The sequence below is a fragment of the Urocitellus parryii genome, chromosome 13, assembly GCF_045843805.1.
Source record: "Urocitellus parryii isolate mUroPar1 chromosome 13, mUroPar1.hap1, whole genome shotgun sequence".
In the NCBI taxonomy this organism is placed as follows: domain Eukaryota; kingdom Metazoa; phylum Chordata; class Mammalia; order Rodentia; family Sciuridae; genus Urocitellus; species Urocitellus parryii.
In genome coordinates this window covers 4011907-4034637 of record NC_135543.1, presented here as the reverse complement: position 1 = coordinate 4034637, position 22731 = coordinate 4011907, and the positions used below count along the sequence as shown (strand labels likewise).

Below are 22731 nucleotides of genomic sequence, written 5' to 3'. Positions count from 1 at the left end.
ACTTATTCATCCACCTAGCAGTCTAAATGCACTTATTCACTCCTACATTTTAACGGCACCGCATTTTTTTGATGCTCAAGGTGACTCCTGTGTCTTCATGATATCATTTTCTTCTTCTTCTTCTTCTTTTTTTTTTTTTTTTTAAATTTTTGCTACCTTTTTACATAACATGCCCCAGCCTCATGTATCTGCCTTGCGTGTCCTAGAACTGGCCATTTCTTCAGAAGCCCAGTTTTTTGTTTTTTGTTTTTTAGTGGGCAGTAATATTAAAGGCCAAGGTTTGGGTGCTGGATATGCTCGGTGTCACTGACCCTCTTTCTTCCAGCCCCTAGCCCCCATCTCCAATTCTTGTATATTTAACATGAGGTCCAGTGAGTCACAGGTAGCTCTCTTGGCATCTGGTGTTTGACCAAAATTAGACCTCAGACATCTCTGGTTTAATTACAAGTCACCCCTGTTTTTCCTTTTATTTTGTGGTGCTTCAGTTCTAAGTTTTGTCCATGTACCACAATTGTTAAGTGCGTTTCCATCTTCCCCTTTTCTCATTAGGAGTAGTCCTTTCCCATTACTTCAACAATGTGAAGAGACCTTTTTAAAGCTTTCCACTCAGTCACATTCTCCCCCAAAGTAATGCATTTTAGAAAGTTATAGGAAAGTTCCAGTAAGAGGAGGAAAAAATTACCTATAATTTAACAACCCAGAGGGGAGAAAAAAGTACTAGCTTTATTTTATATAGGTGAACTTGAGTACAACTATATTCATTTAAACAATTTAATACTGAAGTTTTTCTCTTTTCTAAATATACTTTCTTAACACCCAGATCTTCTGTACCTAATAATTTATATTCCAAATGTCTAGAGGCCTGATTGTTTTATATGGTGTGTTAGCTTATTGACATTTGGAATTATACTGTTTTCCAGATTTCTTCCAAAATTAGTAGTTTTAGTCTTTTTTTCCCCTGCAGTTCTTTGATTAGCGATTGTATTCCATCTTTTCATGTGGACCTGATAAATCTGTCTCAACAAGAACAGTGTGGAATATGTATTGCCTTTTCTCAGTTATCTTGCTCCCAGATATAAATTTTGAAAATACCTTTTCCTGCTGTAATGAAAAGCAAATCCACTACTAGGAGTACTGCTTTTTACTCTTTCAGTGTTCAGCAACTCCTTAACATCAGATATTTTCTCAATGGATTTAGAAGTCTTAGTCTTTTTCTTCTTGCTTTTACAAAGAAGCTATGGCTCTGGAAAGTATTATGAGTCATCTATTGTCTCTGCAGGGCCTGCAGCTTGTTACCGGTGTAGTCAGGGTGAAAGCAAAGACCTCACTATTTGTAGCTTAATGTTCTTTGTTCACTAGGGTTTAGAATTTTCAGTGTGAATACACTTTGTGTTTCTTTAATTTTTTACAAAATATTTATTTTTAAAATTTTTAAGTGGACACAATATCTTTATTTTACATTTATGTGGTGCTGAGGATTGAACTTAGTGCCTCAAGCATGCTAGGTGAGCACTCTACCGCTGAGCCACAACCCCAGCCCCCTGTTTCTTTAATTTTATACTCCTAATTCTTTTTGCTTTTATTACTATTGTAAGTGCTATATTTTCATGCCTTTTGAAGAAGAGGAGGAGGAGGAGGAGGAGGAAGAGAAGAAGAAGAGGAGGAGGAGGAGGAGGAGGAGGAAGAGGAGAAAATTTAAGGAATATAGACTAACTTATGGAATGCTTTTTTATAGCTGCATTATAAATTCTTGAAAATAAGAGGTCTAATGGAAACGCTTAATGAGAAAGGAGGGGCTCTATCACATGTAACCTCCCCACTTTTTTTTTTTTTTAGTGAATAGACCATTTAAATTAAATTAAATAAAGGATATAAATTCTGTTTTTTCAGTTTTAATATTTCATGTCTGATTTTATAGATGAAATTATATTTTACAACAAATAGAAAGAAGAATTTATACAGCCTGTTCTATTTGATGTGAAACAGCAAATCCCATTTCTCTGTAGCTGTAAAGAAAATTCATTATAATGTCTTTAGTTGTGGGAGATGGTTTCATTGTGATTAGTTATATTGATAATAAAACAACCTTTTTCAAATGGCATAGGATAAAAGGTGTCCTGTTTGCTTCTAATGACATTGAATTTTTTCACTTTTACTTATAGAATCTTTATTTCTTTCTCTTATCCTCTTTATTCCTGTTACAATAAGAATTTTTTTCTTAAAAAATTAGATGAAAACACTACCAAAGCCTTTATTTTTGAAATAGTTTTTGAAAGGCAATATTAAATTTAACTTTTTATGTAAAATCTTTCTTACTATGAAAGCTGTTTGTCAGAGATAGTTGATATAAGGTGGTTGGTCATAAAATTAACATTTTAATGTATTTGGAAAATAGTACTTGAAGTATATCAAGGCTTTTATAAGAGAAATTGCCAGTTATGATGGCTGAGCTAATTTTTACAGTTTATTTAGTTTTGCCATATTACTGTTAATGCGTTTTCACAAATAGTGCTGGAAAGGTGGGAAAATTTGATAATAAAAGCGATGATGATCTACTTACTTTGTTTTGTCACTGGTCTGGTCCCTGTCAGTATGGTGTTTTAATGTCTGTTTTAGCGCTCATTTAAGCACTAAGTAAATATTTATATTTTAAACTTTTAGGCAAAATTGAATTGCATATTTGAAGTATAGCATAGGTATCCTCTTGAATAGAAACAGCGCTCCCTTCTGACTCAGTGAGATTTTACTTTTACGACATGGGCTTGGGAGTAACAGCTAGCCTGCTTGTCTGCAAATGCCTTGTACTTTGGCTGGAGAAGGCTCTGTAATGGGATCAAGCTAGACTTGGCATGAAAGTGCTTTTGAGGTTGGACTTACTCATTTCCACATCCTGAGCCTGAGGCCCCTGAATCTTCTGAGTTTGAGTGCCTCTCACTAGATGAAGGTAAGTTTTGTGTAGTGTAAGTAACTTAAGGACTATGACCCGTTTGGCCCTGATGACTGACTCTGCCTGTGTCCACTGTATGGGCCGCCTCTTCAGGTTTGGGCATACTAGAATAGCACGCTGCAAAATTTCTGCTCATCACTGGGAAGGAACCCATGTCTGCTGATAACTCGGAAGCAAGCCCATTGCTCAGGAATGCTTCCATCCAAAAGGAGCAGGATTCTCAGCAAATGTTAAGATATTTTAAATCTAAATTTAAAACTTGCTCTACCTCATCTCCTTTATAGGTAGCTCTTTAATAACTTGATTTTCTTCTTTCCATTTTCATCATAAGCTGTATCAGATAGTGGGAGAAATGTAAATGTCATTTTATTACAACTTATTTCAAAGTTCATGAAAATTATGCCCCATAACATGTTTCACAGGACCTGTATTATTCAGTTAACATTTCTTGACCTCCTCCTGTGTGCCTCAAGTGCTGTTGTGTGGTATAGAAGCTTCTTGATAAGGGTGGGAGCAGATAGGAAGGAAAATGTATGTAAGTATATGTATAGGAAGCATGAACTTGAACACTGTTTTTAACAAGATGGAAAGTAGAGAAGAGCATTTTCTATTCTTGCATTAACACATTATGTCAAAATGCAATGATTAAAAGCGATAAACACATGCACAAATCCTGCAGTTTTTGTGCATTAGGAATTTGGGAATGGGCTTACCTTGGTGGTTCTGGTGCCAGTCAGAAATGTGGAGGGACTACTGTCATCTGAAGGAGCATTGGGACTAGAGGGTCTGCCACTCATATGGCTCACTCCCTGACTGTTGTGGGAAGCTTCCAATTCCTCAGCAGCTCTGGGGCGGAGGCCTTAGACCTTGCATTGTGGTTCCTACAGGTGTCCTCTCTTCACTGCACTGGTTTTTCCTGGAAGGAGTGATTCTAGAGGGAAGGCAATCAAGAAATGTGTACCTCTTAGAACTTAGTATTCAGGTGGAATTCTCACTTCTACTGTTTTTTTGTCCCTTTTAAGCAGATCACTAAGTCTAACCTATGCTTAAGAGGAAGGGGACTAGGCTCCCCACCCTTTGAAGGGAGTATCAAAGAATCTGCAGACTCATTTTTTACAACCACAACAGCCACTTTTCTGGGTAGTTCTTTTTAACAACTTTACAAACTTATAATTGAGGAAATGTGTTGTAGCCTGTTCTCAGGATAGTGAGGAGGTGGTTTTACTGGACTCATGTGTTCATGGACGTGTCCCATTGTGCATAAGCCAACACTCTAGTGCCCATCTATTTGTTGAAAATGGTCCCTGGTCTTTTCTAGTAAATGTATTTTTAGGGTGTTAAATATGCTTTTCAGGATTATTTGTTCAACTTGCAATTGTATGCATCTTTATGGGAGAGTAATCTTTTCCTTATGGGATCCGAGGCTGTTTTGTGAACCCTGTTACAAATTGATGTTTTTTTAAATTTATTTTTTATTTGTAGATGGAAACACTAACTTTGTGTATGTATGTATGTATGTATATATGTGGTACTGAGGATTGAACCCAGTGTCTCACACGCAATAGGCAAGCACTCTACCACTGAGCCACATCCCCAGCCCACAAGTTGATATTTTTGATGGGAGAAACCAGGTGGAGGAGGGTGGGATGCTGCACCTTTAGTTGCCCTTATATACATGGTATTATGCACATGGTATTCTGTAACTACACCAGTAGTAGCTTCCCATTGGTAGATTTGATGTGGGGACTTTTAAATTAGGTAATAGTATAATGCCACAGCTTCAGTAGAAGGTCCAGGTGAAATGGTAGATTAAGAAAGAGATGTGAGTGCCCCACTAATTTCCAGTTGTCCTTGTCTTGCTCAGTTGTTGCCACTGCAGTTCACTATAGACTTGTAGGCAGTCCTACTTTGATCTTCCAGGAGGGGAGAATTCTTGTTGTAGTATCAAGATTCTGGGATTCATCCTTTTTTAAACTCCTAAGAGGGAAATAACAAGAAGCCATTAAGTATTTTTGTACCCGCCCTGGTATGCACACCCTTGCTGTGAGGTTCGTGTGTTCCTGGCAATGTGGCTAACTCACACTGCCTGCACCACTAAATTTGGGTAAGTCCTACAGAGGTGAAGGGTGAAGTGGGGTGGGCTGGGTGGGAAGAAGATGGGTCTTTATGTGGTCTCTTCATACCAGTGAGAGTATGATTGTGAGTGTGTGTGTGCTTGTCACTGAAAGAGCAGGCCTGCAATTGTTTTCGCATATACCACTTAGGAAAAAAGGTGTAGAAACAGAAATGAAGATGAGTGGTTGAAATGAATGAAAAGTGGAACAAAAAGGATGAGAATTAAGGGAAACATTACATGAGTGCTTGCCTGTAGTCAGCTAGGCTTTGAAGTGGCTGAACAATTGTTCCCCAGTACTTCCTTGCAGTGCTTCCCTTAAAACACTGAAAGAGCCTTCCTGTGAGAAGTGGCCACCAGGTGTCATCGGAAGGCTGCTATTGATTTGTTTTATCATTCTCAAAAAAATGTGTGGTTTCTTTGCTGAGACATTTTTTCCCCTCATAATCAAAGCAGAGGACTATTAAGTTAGAACAGGGATTTTCTTTTGTGACAGTTCATGGTTGAGTTGATAATTGGTGAAAATGAAGACAATCAAGTTATACCTAACTTGTTTTTTCAGTGAAGAGTAAGTACTCAACGATTTGGACAAGGTAGACTTACAATGGTGTATTTGGAGATCTTTGTGACACAGTAAGGGTATGCGTCGAATGGTGACTGTGTGGGAAGCCCAGTGTTTGACAAAGGTTGGGTTTAACAGTGCTTGCCACTCTTTTAAAAAAATTTTATTTCATTTATTTTTATGTGGTGCTGAGGATCAAACCCAGTGCCTCACATGTGCCAGGCAAGTGCTGTACACTGAACCCCACCCCCCGCCCGTGCCTGCCACTCTTTTAGTCCAGACACCTACCAGGACTTCTTTGTCTGGAAACCCTGCTTTGGGAAGAAGTCTGAAACTCATTTTATTTCTCCCTTTGATTACCAGAAAGCAGATTATATCTCATCCTGAGAGCTGGCAGCGAGTCCCTGCCTGCTTGGTTTTGCTTTGTCAGACTGGCTTCCTTGTATATGATAAGCTTTCAATAAATGTTCATAGAGTGGATGAATGAAATCTGCCTCAGAAAAATGAGCGCTTAAACTGTCCCAGTGAGGTGACCTTTGATTTTTTTTTTTTTAAATAATTCATCCCTCACCCATCTCCATTAGTTATTTGATACTTACTCTAATAACTTTATCTAGTGATTTTTTTTTTTTTAACCCAGGGCACTTAACCACTGAACCACATCCCCAGCCCACTTTTGTATTTCATTTAGAAACAGGGTCTTGCTGAGTTGCTTAGGGCCTTCTAAGTTGCTGAGGCTGGCTTTGAACTTGGGATCCTCCTTCCTCAGCCTCTGAGCCACTGGGATTGCAGGTATTCACCACTACACTGGGCCTCCAATGATTTTTTAAAGTTTACTTTATCGTAAACTTTCTCATTTGCATTTAATCCTTCCTATTTTATTTAAGGTACTTATTAAACTCTTTGGCACTCCTGCTCACTGACTTCATTCTAGTTCTGGACCTTGTAATCTAAACTATTACAATGAGCTTTTTCTGCCTCTTTACTTGCTTTTCCTCCAATCTATCTTAATATCTTGAAAAATTAATCTTTTTAAAACAGTGCAGTGTCATGGTGTCATCTTCTAGAACTACTAAATAAACCCAGCTCTTGTGTGGGTTCTTCTGTGACCTGGGCTGGGCTGGGCTGATGGACCTGCCTGCTTTGTAGGGGACAGTGCAATAGACAACCATGGCCTCTCTGGCCTGCCCACAGTCCCCTATGCTCACTCTGTGTACAGCTCATGGCCTTGCTCAACCTTGCCTTCTCTTCAAGATATTTAACTGTTCCTACCTTCTCCCTCAGCAAAAGAAAACAAACATTTAGTTTGTTCAAGGTTTTAGTCAAAATTCTTGATTTATTAGAATATTCTGTTTGAAAGTATCATTCCTTACATGTTTATATTGCTGTAGATCTTATTTTATATCAAACACAGTCACATATGGCCTTGTGTTAGAGTTCAGTGGCGTATATGTCATGTATCTCCCCATAGGATATCACAATAAGTAATGTGTTTGTATCTTTCATATGGTGGGTATTCAATACATATTTGTTGAATGTTATTTCTGTAGTTGGATTGCTTCATTGATGTAAAAATCAGGTGGGAAATAACAAATGTTGAGTATTTTTTCCTTTTGTTTTAGAATTTTGGGAGCTATTATAGATGATAATAAAGGGTTTCATTATTTTGTTTTTGTCCATTAATATAGTCATTCTTTTTCTCTAAAAGTATATGAACCAGATGCCTTTGACACAACAGTCACTCTAAACACTATGTTTATGCATGTGTGTTCACTAAGTAAGGCTGTGTGTGTGTGTGTGCGTGCCTGCGTGTGTTTGCTACACTTGCACACATGTGCATGCTGTTGGAGCTCTTGCCGTGCCTACAGCAGTGGTGACCTAGCTGTATGCTACAGCAGTGTTTGCAGAGTAAGAGATGGTTGGGCTCAGTTTTGAAATGAAGGGAGGGAATGCTAGTTTAGAGTAAGCATCAAAACGTTTTAAAACTGAACTTTTTTAGGAGATTTTTTTTCAAATATATACAAACATATGAAAAAGTTGGTAGAATTGTATAATGAATCCTCATATGACTGTTGCTCAACTTTAATCATTACCAGCACCTAGCTTTACTGTGCCTCCTCCTGGACTGTTTCAAAGTTTATCTCAGACATTTCCCATTTCATCTTTAAATACTTGGATATTAGACATTTCTTTTGTTTTAATGAGACATTTGTTCCATTTTAGTACCTTACAGGTGTTTGGAATTGTTCTAGGCTCTTTGGATATAATAAACCTTGGGTTACATTTTAGACTCGAGAGACAGAAAACATGTTACTAGACAAATAACTACAGCAGGCAAAGCATTGATGTCATCAAAATTTAAAACTTCTCTTTATCAAAGATATCATTTATAAAATGAAAAGGCAGAAAATATTTGTAAAACACATTCTGGCAGAGGATTTATGTCTAGAACATATAAGCAACTCCTAGAGCTCAATAAGAAAAATAAACGACTGAATTAAGAAATGGGCAAAAGGCTAACAAAGCACAAAGTATTCAGTACCATCACTAGTCATCAGGGAAATGCAGAATAAAACCACACACATTCATAGAAAGACTACAATTTAAAAGACCGTCATTAAATGTTGGTGAAGACATGGGTCATACATTGTGGATAGCTATGCAAAGTAGTACAACCACTCTGAAGATCAGTCAAACAGTTTCTCATAAAGTTAAACATGTGTCTACCTAACAGACCAATAATACTATAGCTGGATGTTTTCATAAAGAAATTAAAATATATGTTTTTAAAAAGACAAGTATAAGAATACTTATAACATTTTTATTAAATAGCAACAAAAAGAAACTGGCTTAGATTTCCATAACAGAGTTGTTCTGTTTGATGCATTGCTACTGAGTAGTGAGATAAAACATAGTATTGACACATGCAAGAAAAGTATCACATTGAGCAAAGTAAACCAGAATCCCCCACCCTAAAGCTTCTTATATGATTCTTTGCATTTGGTTGGAAATATTAGGGTACTGGAAGAAACCAAACACATACTTAAAAGTTACTTGGCAAGGCAGATTCTGCTTCTGCAGAAGGATGTGCTACCAAAATCTGGCAGGCAAGCCCACTGCCCAGGTTTTTATTACTAAGGCAGCACTGCCTCTTGCTTTGATAGGAGAAGTTTGGGGTTACAATCTATGTGACTGAGTAATTTAAAACTGGGTAGGGCAAGAGGAAGGGCTACAGTTATGCCTGGCTATACCATAGCCATTACGATTGGAAGACTGAAGACAAGGGAGTTATGTTGGGAGCTCGGATGGCTACATTTCAACCAAATGGTTTAGATTACAGCAAACATATTTTTGTTACATATTATGAAACTCAAACTTCAGGTTTAACTTTGACAGAAAGAGAACGTTAATCCTACAACATCAACTTCTAGAACAGGCAAAGCCCATCCATTTCAAGAGGATTCTGGAACATGGGGAATGAAGGGTGTGTTTCTAGGGACTGACTGTGAAGGGGCAAGAGACCTCTTTTAGGGCAGGTGCAGAGCTGTGTCTCTGGACAGGAATACTTGGGAAGCATCATCTGGGCTTCTCTTTCTCTGCATCTCCCCTTTCCTTTACTCTGTCCCTCAGCTCAGATCCCTGCCCCTGTGCTGTGGCCTGGGTACCTACTGTATGCAGTAAGCTGGGACGCAATGGGGTTGTTCTCATCTCTCAGGGATCACTGTCCTTTGGTGCCTCATGTCTATTGTCTTTTACTGTTGTTTCATAGATTTTGTGTGTGTGTGTGTGTGTGTGTGTGTTTTGTTTAAGTTGTTTCAAATATAAATCTCTCTCATAACTCCATCTTGGCCAGAAGTAGCTGTCCTGGATTGGACAATGTATCTATTTTTTAAAAATATTCTTATTACTTATATTGTAAGCATCAGGAGGCCAGAGTAGTGTTTATTGTATGTCCAGCATCTGTAACCAAGAATATTTGCCATATTGTAGGCACTAGCGAATGTTTTGGAATGAATACATGGTGCTGCTTTTCCCACTTTATTTTCTCCCTTCATTCTCTTCCATTGCAGCTATTGAAACCAAAACCCATGCTTTAGAGAATTTTCTAAAGGGTTATTTGCAACACTGTTTTCTCTTAGATTTTTATAAACTAAGAAAAGAGGTCTGTCATGAAATAAGTTGTGAAATGCTTATGTACCAAGAAATCCTGTGATAAAGAGAAGTTTAAATTTAAATTAAAATTTCTAAACTTATTTGATCAAGTATTAATGAAACCAAATTTACCTATATTTTTCTTTTGTTCTTTTGGTGCCATATCTAATAATACTGGTTTTTATTTCCTTAGTAGAGTCAAAGCAGCAGACTTCATTTTATTTGTCATTGTTATGGATAAAATAGTTAAAATAATTAGAAATAGTTTTGAGGCTATAATATAATAATGACTTTTTATTAATGTCAAATCAAATGGCATTTGACTGAAAATTATAATCATAGGATAAAGTAAATGGAAAATGATAATTTAATTGAATTAAATATCATAATAAAAATGAAGTCAATAATATTGATTTTAAAACATTTTATTCAATACAGTTCTTTTTTTCCCACTTAAAACTTATTCCATTAATTCTGTGTCATTGGCATTTCCGTTTTCCATGCATCTTAGACAACCCAAAAAATGAGTGTGAGATAAGGAAATTAAAGACTGACTTGGGAATAGTAGTGACTTCTTATTGGAAAAAGAACTTGAGCATGAGTGGTGATATGTGAAGAGTGTGTACACCCCTTAGTGGGAATCTGTTTAGAAATATCGTAGTAAGGCTTTCTGCTTCAGGGAAAAGGCTTGAAGCAGTTACTTTTATACTAGGACTTGGGCTTCTTAGGAATGCAGGGAAAGCCTAACTTGTAGTCTTCAATCATATCAGTTTTGTTTTCAGAGTGGGGAGTCACTGAAATGTAATTTGGAAAGAGGGCTTCTCTGATTTAAAAATAAAAAGTAGTAGTCAATTGAAATTTGGTCTAGAGAATTGAAATATTAGAGTGTTTTGGCAGGCTGGTTGAAAATGTTGCTTTTTTTCTCAAGGATACCATACTATAGTATTCTGAGTCAATGATGTGGTTTTGGTGGTGTTCCACAAATCTGATGACATGCTTTTCTAAGAACTTCATACATGTGACCAGGTTCATCTAAGTATAAAGGAAATTTCAATGAGGCTAATATTATATTTTTTCATCCACTTTGATTAATATATGCATTTTTTCTGTGTTCAAAAACTTAACACCACTTTTATTTATTTTACAGGTTATGAGTGCTGGTTAAGCCACCTTTGACCTGGGAAACATCATCAGCACTTTATTAATGATGGATTCTGAGAAACCTGAGAATGATGAGGATGACAATACAAACAAGAAGACAAAAGACTTTAGAAGTATTTTATCCCATGATGACGACTGTGGGCCTGTATCTGATGTGATAACAAATTCCTCTGATAATTTCATAAGCAAAAGAGGTTTTTCAGAATCATCCAGCTCTGACAGTGTCTTTGTGGAGGAAGATGGAAATAAACATGCTTCCAAACGAATGAGAGTAGAGGAGGCAGAGCCCCTTGAGTCTGGAAAGCAGGGCACTTGTGGGTTGGATATTCCCCAGAGCTTGGCCACAGAAGCAAGAGTCCTGTTAGATGAGGGAGGAAAGGAGGCCTTTCTGAAGGGCTTCTCAGATGGAGGAGGCACGACTCTTCCAAATGTCTTCTCTTCTTCTTGCTGTCTTAGCACTATTGATGCTATTTCTTTGAATACAGACCCTGAAAGGAAGTCTGCTCAGGAAATGGTTTCTCTTGATCCAGAAAGAGAATCTCCTTCCCCCTTGAAAGAAAAGAGTGTTAGTTGCACCATTCGAAATGTAGATTCAGTTCTCAGGTGCAGTGCATGTGGTCATTTGTTTTCTTCTTGCTCTGATTTAGAAAAACACGTTGAATGCCATGAGCAACAGGCTAAGGAACATATCTGCTGCCACTGTAGCCACAAAGCAGAGAGCAGCTCAGCTCTCCACGTGCATGTCAAACACACACATGGGCCACAGAAAGTCTTTTCTTGTGATCTTTGTGGTTTTCAGTGTGTGGAAGAAAACCTATTGACAGCACACTATCTTGGCAAAACACATCTCCGGCGTCAGAATCTAGCTGCTCGTGGAGGATTTGTACAGATCTTAACAAAACAACCTTTTCCTAAAAAAACATGTTCCATGGGAACAAAGAATGTTCGAGCAAAACCAAAAGCTTCTAAACCAACAGCAAAGAATAGGGATTCAAAAGGATTACAAAATAATGGGAGCAAACTTAAAGACTGCAGAGGAAGCATTTCTCAACACAGTGGGAGTAGCAGTGAGCTTCTTGTTGAAATGATGCCATCTAGAAATACTTTGTCAGAAAAAGCAGAGATTGTTGAAGAAAATGTTACTTCCCTTGATATAGCTCAAAGTCATGAAAACCAGAGCAAAAAGCCAGGAGATGCAGTAACTTCAGAAGGTCTCTTAGATAATTCAGAGTCTACCAGAAATATCCTGCATATGGCACATAGTATCAGTACCACTTCAAGACCAAGACCTGAGCGAAATATTCTAATGTCGGGTAATAGTTTTCGACGACGAAGTGGCAATTTTACCTTGAAAGGCCAGGCAAAGAAAAGGTTTAATGTTTTAGGGATTAATAAAAGAGGCACAAATGAAACTCAGAGGATGTATATGAAACACTTTAGAACACAGATGAAAACAAGTGAAGCAGAGCCAGTGCCTAAACAACTAGGAAAGAACAGTGATGCCCAGAGTGTGTGTGTGATGGCCTCAGACACCATGGAGGACAGGACGAGCCCCAGTCATCCTGGTTCCACGCAGCTGGACTCCCCAATGGTGAACCCAGCTCTTGACCATCAGATGTTGTATACATGTACAAACTGTGGTCAAGTAGCTACAAATAGGACAGATTTGGAAATCCATGTGAAAAGTTGCCATGCAAGAGAGATGAAATTTTACTGCCAGACTTGTGACTTTTCCAGTACATTGAGGAGGGACTTGGAGGAACATTTGCACAATAACCAGCATCAGCAAATCACTTCGGTTCTCAATTGTCAGTGTTGTTCTTTCATTTCCTTGAATGAAATAAACCTTAGAGACCACATGAAGGAAAAGCATGGGATGAGTTTTCTTTGCACTTCTTGTAATCTGTTTTTGTCTGAGAAAGACATGGAAGAACACAGAGCAACAGAGAAGCATATTAGATTATTGGTTCAGCCAAAGACTTGTCCATCATTGAACAATGATTTGGTTTTACAGAACTTACCTTTAAGTACTTTAGAATCAGAAAACACAAAAGAGTCTGTGAAAGAATCAGGGAAAGCAACTCAGGAAGAACCTGTTAAGTCCAGGGTAAGCCATGGAAATGAGGTAAGGCATTCAAGTAAACCTCAGTTTCAATGTAAGAAGTGTTTTTATAAAACAAGATCTTCCACTGTTCTCACAAGACACATAAAGCTTCGGCATGGTCAGGACTATCATTTTCTCTGTAAAGCATGCAATCTTTATTCATTGAGCAAAGAAGGAATGGAGAAACACATTAAAAGAAGCAAGCATCTTGAAAATGCTAAGAAAAATAATATTGGCTTAAGCTTTGAAGAATGCATTGAAAGGGTATGTATTGGTGCAAATGATAGGAAAGAAGAGCTTAACATTTCTGGAAATGGGAAGACTGAAGGCCATGGAGGTGTGCAATTTCAGGAACATTCCTGTCTTGAGAAGAAAATGTTAACTACTACAGAGCTCTCACGGTCTGGTGTTGTCACCAAAGATGACGAATTAACCTTAAGTGCTCCAAAGAGAGGGAGACCCAAAGGCAGCATCTCACGGACATGTTCACATTGTGGTCTTTTGGCCTCTAGTATTACAAATTTGACTGTTCACATTAGACGCAAACACAGTCACCAGTACAGTTATTTGTGCAAAGTGTGTAAGTATTATACTGTAACCAAGGGAGACATGGAACGTCATTGTGCCACCAAGAAACATAAGGGACGGGTAGAGATAGAAGCAAATGGGAAACAAAATTCAGATATTATTGTTGGCCCTGAAGGTAATCTTGAAGCCTGTAAAAAGAACACTCACTTAGCATTAACTATTTCAGATGAACACACCAACAAGTCAACTGAGTCAGATACTTCCATTTTAGAAAAGCCAATAGTAGAACAAGGAAATCCAATTGAAGTTGAAGTTGAAAATGTATTTCATTCTATAGATGGAGAAGTTAACCGTCCTCTTACTGATAAAAAGGAGCAAATATCTCTAGATCCAGAGGACCTTCTCAAACAGGGGGATGCGTATTCCCAGAGAGAGATTACAGGTACAAATGATAATAAGTGTCTACACTGTGAGTTTATCGCTCACTCTCCTGCTTCTCTAGAGCTGCATGTGAAACGGAAACATACAAAAGAGTTTGAATTTTATTGCATGGCCTGCGATTACTATGCAGTGACTCGTCGAGAAATGACTAGGCATGCAGCAACTGAGAAGCACAAAATGAAAAGGCAGTCTTACCTCAGCTCTTCGAAGGTAGAAGGAGATTCTGCAGAAATGTCCAAAAACATCATCATACCTGAAGAGGAGCATCCTCAAAACTCTGAGGACTTTCAGATAATTTCAGGCCAACCTTCTGATTCTCTTAAATCTGGAAATGCTGTTGATTGTTCTATTTTAGATGAAACGGCTAGTTTAGATATGTCTAAAGTACTCTGTGCTCCCAGCTCTGTAGAAATTGAGACTGAGGAAGAAGAATCTAATTTCAGTGAAGACCGTTCCTTTGGTGAGACTTTCCAGCAGCCTCCTGTCAAGGATAAAGGTATGAAACCTGAGGACATGGAGTCCCTCAACATTTCCTCCAGTTATGGCTCTCCAAGTAGATTTCAAAATGAAAATTCAGGAAGCTCAGCTTTGAATTGTGAGACAGCAAAGAAAAACCATGATATGTTGAATGACATCAGTGACTCCCATACACATTGTGAGAGTGATGGAGGAAGCACAGGAGATAGTGGTAGTAAAGTCTGTGATAAACACGTGTGTCCCCGTGTCCTAGATGGGGGCCATTCAGCTGAAAGCCATCCCCCTGTGATGATGAGAGTGACAAGAGAGCAGCTAAACCTGGATCATGGTGTTAAGAACAAAGTTGGGTGTGTGCCAGCAAATACTGTTCTGGAGAATAAGGAAATTCTGATGAATCCACAACATGAAGCTGAAATTATTTTGGAAGAGGATGGCCCCACTTCTGATAGCACACTTGAGAGTAATGATGTTTATGAAACTATAATCAGTATTGATGATAAAGGGCAGGCCATGTACAGTTTTGGCCGTTTTGATTCTTCCATAATTAGAATAAAGAACCCTGAAGATGGTGAATTGATAGACCAGTCGGAAGAGGGTATGATGACAGCGGGGGTGAGAATCACTGAGTTGCCCTTGAAAGACTGTGTTCAAAGCTTGAAAAAGAGGAAAGCTGAAGGTGGTTCCTTTAGTGAGTCTACACGAATCCGCTGTGATGATTGTGGCTTCTTAGCAGATGGACTGAGTGGACTGAATGTTCACATAGCTATGAAGCATCCCACAAAAGAGAAACACTTCCATTGTTTACTCTGTGGAAAGTCATTCTATACAGAAAGCAACCTTCATCAGCATTTGGCTAGTGCTGGTCATATGAGAAATGAACAGGCCAGTGTAGAAGAGCTTCCAGAAGGAGGGGCCACCTTTAAATGTGTCAAGTGTACTGAGCCCTTTGATTCTGAACAGAACTTATTTCTGCATATTAAAGGACAGCATGAGGAATTGCTTCGCGAGGTGAATAAGTACATAGTGGAAGACACTGAGCAAATCAACCGTGAGAGAGAGGAAAACCAGGGAAACATTTGCAAGTACTGTGGGAAGATGTGTCGAAGCAGCAATTCCATGGCCTTTCTGGCACACATTCGCACTCATACAGGTATGTCCACTGCAGGAAGCCCCTTTCCTATACAGTGTAAATGGATGGTGGAGGTCAGCTGTTCCTTCCCATCCAAGTAGGAAGCCTGCCTGCATTTGCTTGTTGGCCTTCCATCTATTCTCTGCTGTGTGTGGTGTTCTAGGCTTCTGTTAAGAGTCACTGTGGACACTTAGCATTTCTAAAGGTAATTAAGCTTTAGTGATTTCAAAGGCTGATTAGTTGACAAATTTCTTTCAGTTTTGTCAAAAAATCTAGTCCCTCGTATGCCTTTGTCAAACTCCTCTTTTATAATGCTTTTTTGGTTGCTTAAAGTCCTAATTATTTGTTTTTCCAAAGTATATATTGAGTCACATTTTGTGTTTTCAGAACACATATTAAGTGGCTTTTATCACAATTTTAGGGATTAAATAATATTTATTGCCAGATATTTTGTATCCAAAAGTATAACTCTAGGCAACAAAATTAACTTCAAGGATCGAAATCAGTAATACTTTTCAGTTAATATGTACTGGGGATTTGGTTTTTGTGGAAGTAGTACCTGATTTAGTTTCTGTACTCTATGTCATATTTAGTGTTCCATGTTAATATTTAATTTTAGGCAGAAATTTAAAAAAACATTTTTGGTGGAAAATGCATAAGCTACTATTCTAAATTTATGTAAAAATTCACTGCACTGTTTCTATAAACCTGCCATACATTCTTTATTTTAAATAGACAGCTTTTCTAAATCATTGTGCTCTGCTTAGACAAGATCTGTCTCCATGGTTGAATTTATGAGTGGATTTGAATAATAAATTCACATTTCAATGAACATATTTTCATTAAAATTGTAAGGTTTATTTTACTGTACTTTTAAATAATGGCTTATTATTAAAGCTATACTTTAAATTCATGCAGTTGTTGAAACTTAGTGCATGGTTACAAGGAGAAAGATAAGAAAGTATGGAGCATTATTACTAATATAATGTGATTAAAGAGATAAAAGTTTCCTAGTGAAGAAAGTAGAAGGACAACCTGCATAAGATTAGGTAAACATAAACATTTTACTCTTGATCTCCAGTATTCATGTGCAGTAGATCCATTTTTTGGAATAAGTTTAAAAGCTTATTTGTTTACATTATTAGTACCTCTGTCAGTATCTTGTTGCAGCCCACTTTCTGAAATGATATGATTTTAGAAATCAGGCTTGTTCATATGCACAGAAAATATGTATTTTCTTAATATGCTCTCTTAAGGCAGATGAAGCTGAATAAAACGAAGAGGAAGATGCTAATGGAGCTCTTTTTAGAATTCTTTATGCAACTGTCTGTTCAGGACATGTTGCTTATAATTGATGTGTCCATTACTTGAATTCTCTTGTAATTATAGTCAATAAGTCTTGTAAATGTGTTAAAGCTCACTAAAAGCATACAAATTCAAGAACAGAGTAAGGCTAATAATTTAAAATAATCAATGTAGGCATTTCAGCACTTAATTTCCCTTGTGTGTTGATAGCTGATCATTCTTAATCCATTAAGATTTATTTAGTCGTTTACAATGCAAAATAGGTTTGCACTGGTCACTTGTGCCATTTGAAAATGTCCACCAGGTTAAGTGCAGAATGTAGTCCATTAGTCTTCCTTGACTATATGTATTAATTGCATTTAAAATCAAGTTAATGTGGATGTGAAAGTGAGGTAACTATCAATATGTGACAAAGTAACCCTACTTATATAAGTTACATCATTGATTGTAACATTTAGTAAAAGTTAGCATACTTGTTTAAAAAACATCTTGTGGTGTTCTTATTAGCAAGTACATTTTTACTGTTCTTTGAAGCACAACAGACAGCATCCTTCCTAAGTATACATTGCCAGTTCACCATTTAAATTTTACAGGTCCGTTTTTGGCAAAATCAGTCTTCAGGTCTTAATTCAGGTCCTCCCCTCCCCCTCAAAACATCTTAAAATGAATTGCTTTTTGGATACTTTGCTTATGTCCATGAAATTGTAATGCAGGAACTGCTATTAATGATTAACTGGAAAAGGGCTTACTCTTCCATCCTCTGTTTTCATATTTTATGATTTACTATATATTCTATATAACCTTTCTTCCTGTCCTTAAGCATGATAAAAGCACCACTATAAGAAGTAACTGAGTTTTGGTTATCGAGAATTGTAGGAAAAAAGCATCCTAGGGTTTTCTCATGCATCCACTGGTGTGGAGTAGTCAGCATGGCCAGTGAGAGCAGTCTTTGTCTCATGTTGGTAGGACTGATGAAGCTGTTCATTTTGTCTGCTGCATTATTCTATTAAGAGCTTTTATTTCATGTGACATGAAAGATACCCTTTTATTGCAACAAGATTGTCCGAAATCATTCTATTTCTGTTCAGACTGCTCTGGTCACTTGGGCTGTTTGATAATGTTCATAAGTAGAACATAGTGGGTGTGTGACTTCATTGAAAACTCTGAAGATGGGGCTGGTAGTATTGCAACTCAGTGTGTAATGCTTCAGAGCAGGAATGGGCCACTCAGTTAATTTGTAGGCATTGAGCACAGACAGCAGGGATTCTTCTTCAGTGCTTCCTCTGTGTGCCCACATGTAGTTGCTTCCTCAGGTGAGTTAGTGAATGAAGAGATGAATAAATGAATGAAGTATTCAGATGTTTAGGGAAGATTGCATTATTTAGGCTATAGTTGGGAAACATTATGTGGTATATATTTTAATCCATAACTTCTTGTTCTTTTAAGACATGAAGGTTTTTGTTTGTCTTTTCCTGTGATTGCTTACTATCACGTCCTTATATGCACAGCAATTAGTAATGCAGGTAAGGAATGCCTTGTGGGTCTGAGTGCAGACTGAATTTTTCAAGTCTTTGGAATTCTTCTGGTAAAAATCATAAGGCCCTGGAGTTTTAGAGAACTTCTTTAGTTTATCCCTTTCAAAAACCTACACAGGCCAAATTAAAAACAAAAGCAACAAACAAACAAAAAACCCCATTCAAACCTGAGGATCATGTCAGTCCTGGAAATGGAATTATATATAATGAAAGCTTATATAAAAACATATATAAGGTGTGTATGCGCATTATATATAAGGTGTGTATCAACACACACACACACATAAAATATAATGTATTTATCTAAAATGGAAGCTTATAATAATATCCCTGAGAGAAAGACAAATTGGTTTTACAAATTTTGCTTTACAAATACTATGCCTGGATAATTTTGTAATGTGTATAGCAAACTTAAAAAATGGAAGTGTTATCAGATAGGAACAAAAGAGAAAAGGGACAGGTTTTCTTTTTTTTTTTTTTATATGCAAAGAACTGCTGCATTGACTGGTATTTGAATTTTAATGTGCAGAAAGGAGATGTTAACACAGCCTACTCTAAATGTAAGAATGGGAAGAGTCAAGGCCTCAGTGATTCTGGGTGAAGCAGTCAACATAGTAACTCATTAACGTGTGGCCAGCACTCTGCATCAGTGGTCACTGAATCTGCCAGCCAAGTTCCTCCCAGAGGAGCCACGCATAACGAACCGAAAAAACTGAAGACCCTTGTCTAAACCTTAGTGGCCCCTCTGCTATAGGAGAGGAACTAGTAACAGTTCAGGTGCTGTGTGAAGGAAGAAGCTGAAATTGAGACCCATCCATTTCCCAAAGTCCTCTTACAGAGATTGGGGAACATTACCTTCTTCCTTTGGAGTCCCAATACTCTTGTTCATTAATAATTTCCTAATTATCCTATTATCTTTAAAGCATTTCTTTTAAAGTTCAGGTTTATTGGTTCTTCTCACTCTTTTCAAGTCTCTTTCTAGAATTCTGTGCTTTCCTGTAGTGTTTCAAAGTAGTGAAAGGCTTACTTTTATCAGAATCATTTAAATAAACTGTAGTTTCTGATGTGATTGATAGAATGTGATTGCTGTAAGTTGCAATCTCAACCTGCTTTTGACATTTAAACATACAAACCTGACTAGATATAACCATTCAGGTGCTAAATATATTTTACATCTACTTCTATCTGTAGAAATGGAAGTATTAAGAGATCTGGCTTCATTGTCATTGAACTGTGAAATATTCAACCTTGTCTGCCCGTGCTTAGTTCTGTTGACTTTTTTATTTCTGTTGGAAGATTAAAATTAAACGCTTCACTTTTTTTGTCAGCTTTTGGGAATTAAATTGAAATTTAAGACACTGAAATTTTTTACTGAGTGAGTGTTTCAGTTTCAACAAAGTATTCTTGGTGGATTCCCCCCACCCCCTAGGGTACTGCACAAAGGTTCATTGATCATATTTGAAATTTCAAAAATTGGAACTTTTTGTGTGTTAAAGCACACACATATATCCTTTTTCTATCTAACTATAATTAGAAGAGGCATTTGAACAAAGAGGAACTAAATGTAATATGAAAAATCTGGAAACATACTGTTCTAATTTTAAACTATGGTTTTTATGATTTTGATTTATTTGAAGATGTCATAATTAGGAAACTGGAAAATATATATTTTCTACCTTAAAAGAGTGTTGTTTCTCTTTAATGTGAGTACTGATTAAATGTTAGCATGTTTTAGTTACATTCTTATCTATTAATGACAGTAATTTTGCTGACTTAAAAATCATTTTGTCCCCCTGCCCTCTTTATTTTTTAAGGTGGTACTTGGAATGGAAACCAGGACTTAGGTTGTGCTAGGGCAAGCATTCCTATTAGTGGACCACACCTAGCCCTCATTTTCTCACTTTTAAGTGTAGTTTAATCTTATTTCCTTATGAAATGATTAAAACATTTCATTGTTGTTATTATGCCTTCTGTGTTGCATCATTTGTTCTTGATGTCAGTAATAATGAAAATGTCAGTAATTCTAGTTTGCTGAATCATCACAGGTTTTTGACTAAAAATGATCATAAAAGCACAATAATTTATCCACTATTATTTATACATGTATGTTCATTCTACTAACATGGTAATATAGTAAATCATTTAAGATAAATGGCAGAAAAAAATCTAAAATGCCATTGTTAATATGAATAAATTCAAAGATGGAGAAATATGAGGAAACCAGATGGCTACTGACAAATGTCCTCATTGTTATAGTTTTAAAGGTATCAGTTATCCTGAATGTATTTGTATTTTTTAAATGTTTCATTTAAAATACTGAGTGCCTTTAAGAAATACTTTGTGAATGTAAGAAAACTGCTTAACTTTATTGAGCTGGCTTCATCAACTTAGAGTGGCTAACAGTATCACTTTCGACTTTAGATCTTAAAATTGTAATTGAAAGTTAGGAAGACTCATCATTGAACATTAAAGCCTCTGGGTAGAATAATTATGGAATCAGGTTTATTCAGTTTGTAAACTAATGCAGGTATTCCATTTTGAGGACAGAAATTCTTAATTAGATTAAAAGTCTGATTTAAAATTTAGCTTTCTTAAAACTATCAGTAAGGTATTATGCAAATCTGAATCATATTTTATGTTAAATTACTCAGGATCAAAACCATTCAAGTGCAAGATATGCCATTTTGCAACAGCTCAGCTTGGAGATGCCAGAAACCATGTGAAAAGGCACCTTGGGATGAGGGAATACAAGTGTCATGTCTGTGGGTGAGTAAATTGAAACCATCTCTGCTGTGTGAACCAGGAAGCCTTTGTAGGATATCCATTGTTTCAGAATTTAAAACTGATATGAGTAAGAGTGGCTAAAATTATGCATGCGTATCCTCCTTTCCATTGTTATGGTAAATTCCTTAAATACAGTTATGACATTCTTCTTCCACTTCTAATCCTGTACTTGAAGATGAGCAATTTTATGGGCTACAAGGTCAATTTGAACCTGTAATCTGTAAATTGACTAAATTATAGGATGTTCATTCACATTGCCAGAGAGAAGTATAAATTCCATTTAAAGACAAAAATACATAATATAGCTTTAGGAGTGTATATGTATGTTTTTTTTTCTTTTGCTATACTGCTTTAATTTTAATCACATTAGTGACTCTGGATACAGTGGGTATATTTTATAAGTAAAACAATAAAAGATTTAATTTCAGGTGGCTATGTACTGATTATTTGAAAGATGATGAGTGGAAAAAAGCATATAATATATTTTTTTGTAACTGTATTTCAAAACTGGTTTCCTTTTGCAGTCATTGCTATTTTTCACTGCAGACTCATTCACAATGTTTAATTGTCAGTCACACGAGTTACATTTAATAGAAAGCACTGAAGTACCTTAATATCAAACTAATTAGTTTAGCAGAAATGTTTAAAAGGTTTTAAAATACTGTGACATATGATGTATCAGGACATTCAGAGGTGGATTTTAATATCCTACTTCTGATTAAAGATATATTTTAATGTTATGCTAGAAAAATTAGTTAATAAGTATTTCATATAGAAACACTTAAGTGAAACCTAAGAAACTTACAATTCTTACTGTAGGCTAACTTATAAAATATTGCAAGTTCAGTTAAATAGTTCAGTTAAATGTACACATGTTATGTTACATTTTTGTTTTTTAGTAAAAGAGTCTTTGGGTTGATACTACCATGTAAATATCTTCCAAGGCAGAAATAGGTTTTGCTTTGGTTGGACAGTACATTTTATCTCAGATTGCAGATTGTATCCCAGATTGTATTTTTGACCCTTAAGAGAGTTTTACAAATAACTTTGCAAGCGGTTTTATTAGCTATGGTCTGTGATTTATTCATTGGCAGAATTGATGGTTCAGTGACTTGCTGCTAAAGTAAATGAAGATGAACCATTGCCCTAAAGCCCCCTGAAGATCAGTGAGAGAATGAGTTTTGTTACCACTGATTTTAGCTGCAGGAATCAAGTGCCAAATGGTTCATTTTAATTGCAATAGGTCTAGGAATTTTAAAAAATATCTCATTCATTGTTTTTACCATATGAGTTATAGGAGAGAAGGCCCTGACTCCAGTGAAAATTTGCTATTAGGTTGCAATAAGCTGTTCTTTTCCCATGTCTGAGAAATCAGAAACAATTTTTGCATACTCTGTTAATTTTTTTTTTATTAGGGTTACTAAGACCCTGGAAAGAGAACAATTTCTGACATACATGGCATCAAAAATAATTCATAATTAAGTCACTTTAAT

The 22731-nt window shown here is 36.6% G+C and overlaps 1 protein-coding gene across 1 annotated transcript in view; it reads left to right on the top strand.

Annotated features, from left to right (window-relative positions):
- Znf407 (zinc finger protein 407) overlaps positions 1-22731 on the top strand; it is a 425149-nt gene that overhangs the window by 14590 nt on the left and 387828 nt on the right. Inside the window, exons 2-3 of the mRNA XM_026388679.2 lie at positions 10922-15635; positions 21106-21220. Of these exons, the coding sequence (XP_026244464.2) occupies positions 10979-15635; positions 21106-21220 (4772 nt within the window). The 5' untranslated portion in view covers positions 10922-10978. The remainder of the gene's footprint in view (positions 1-10921; positions 15636-21105; positions 21221-22731) is intronic.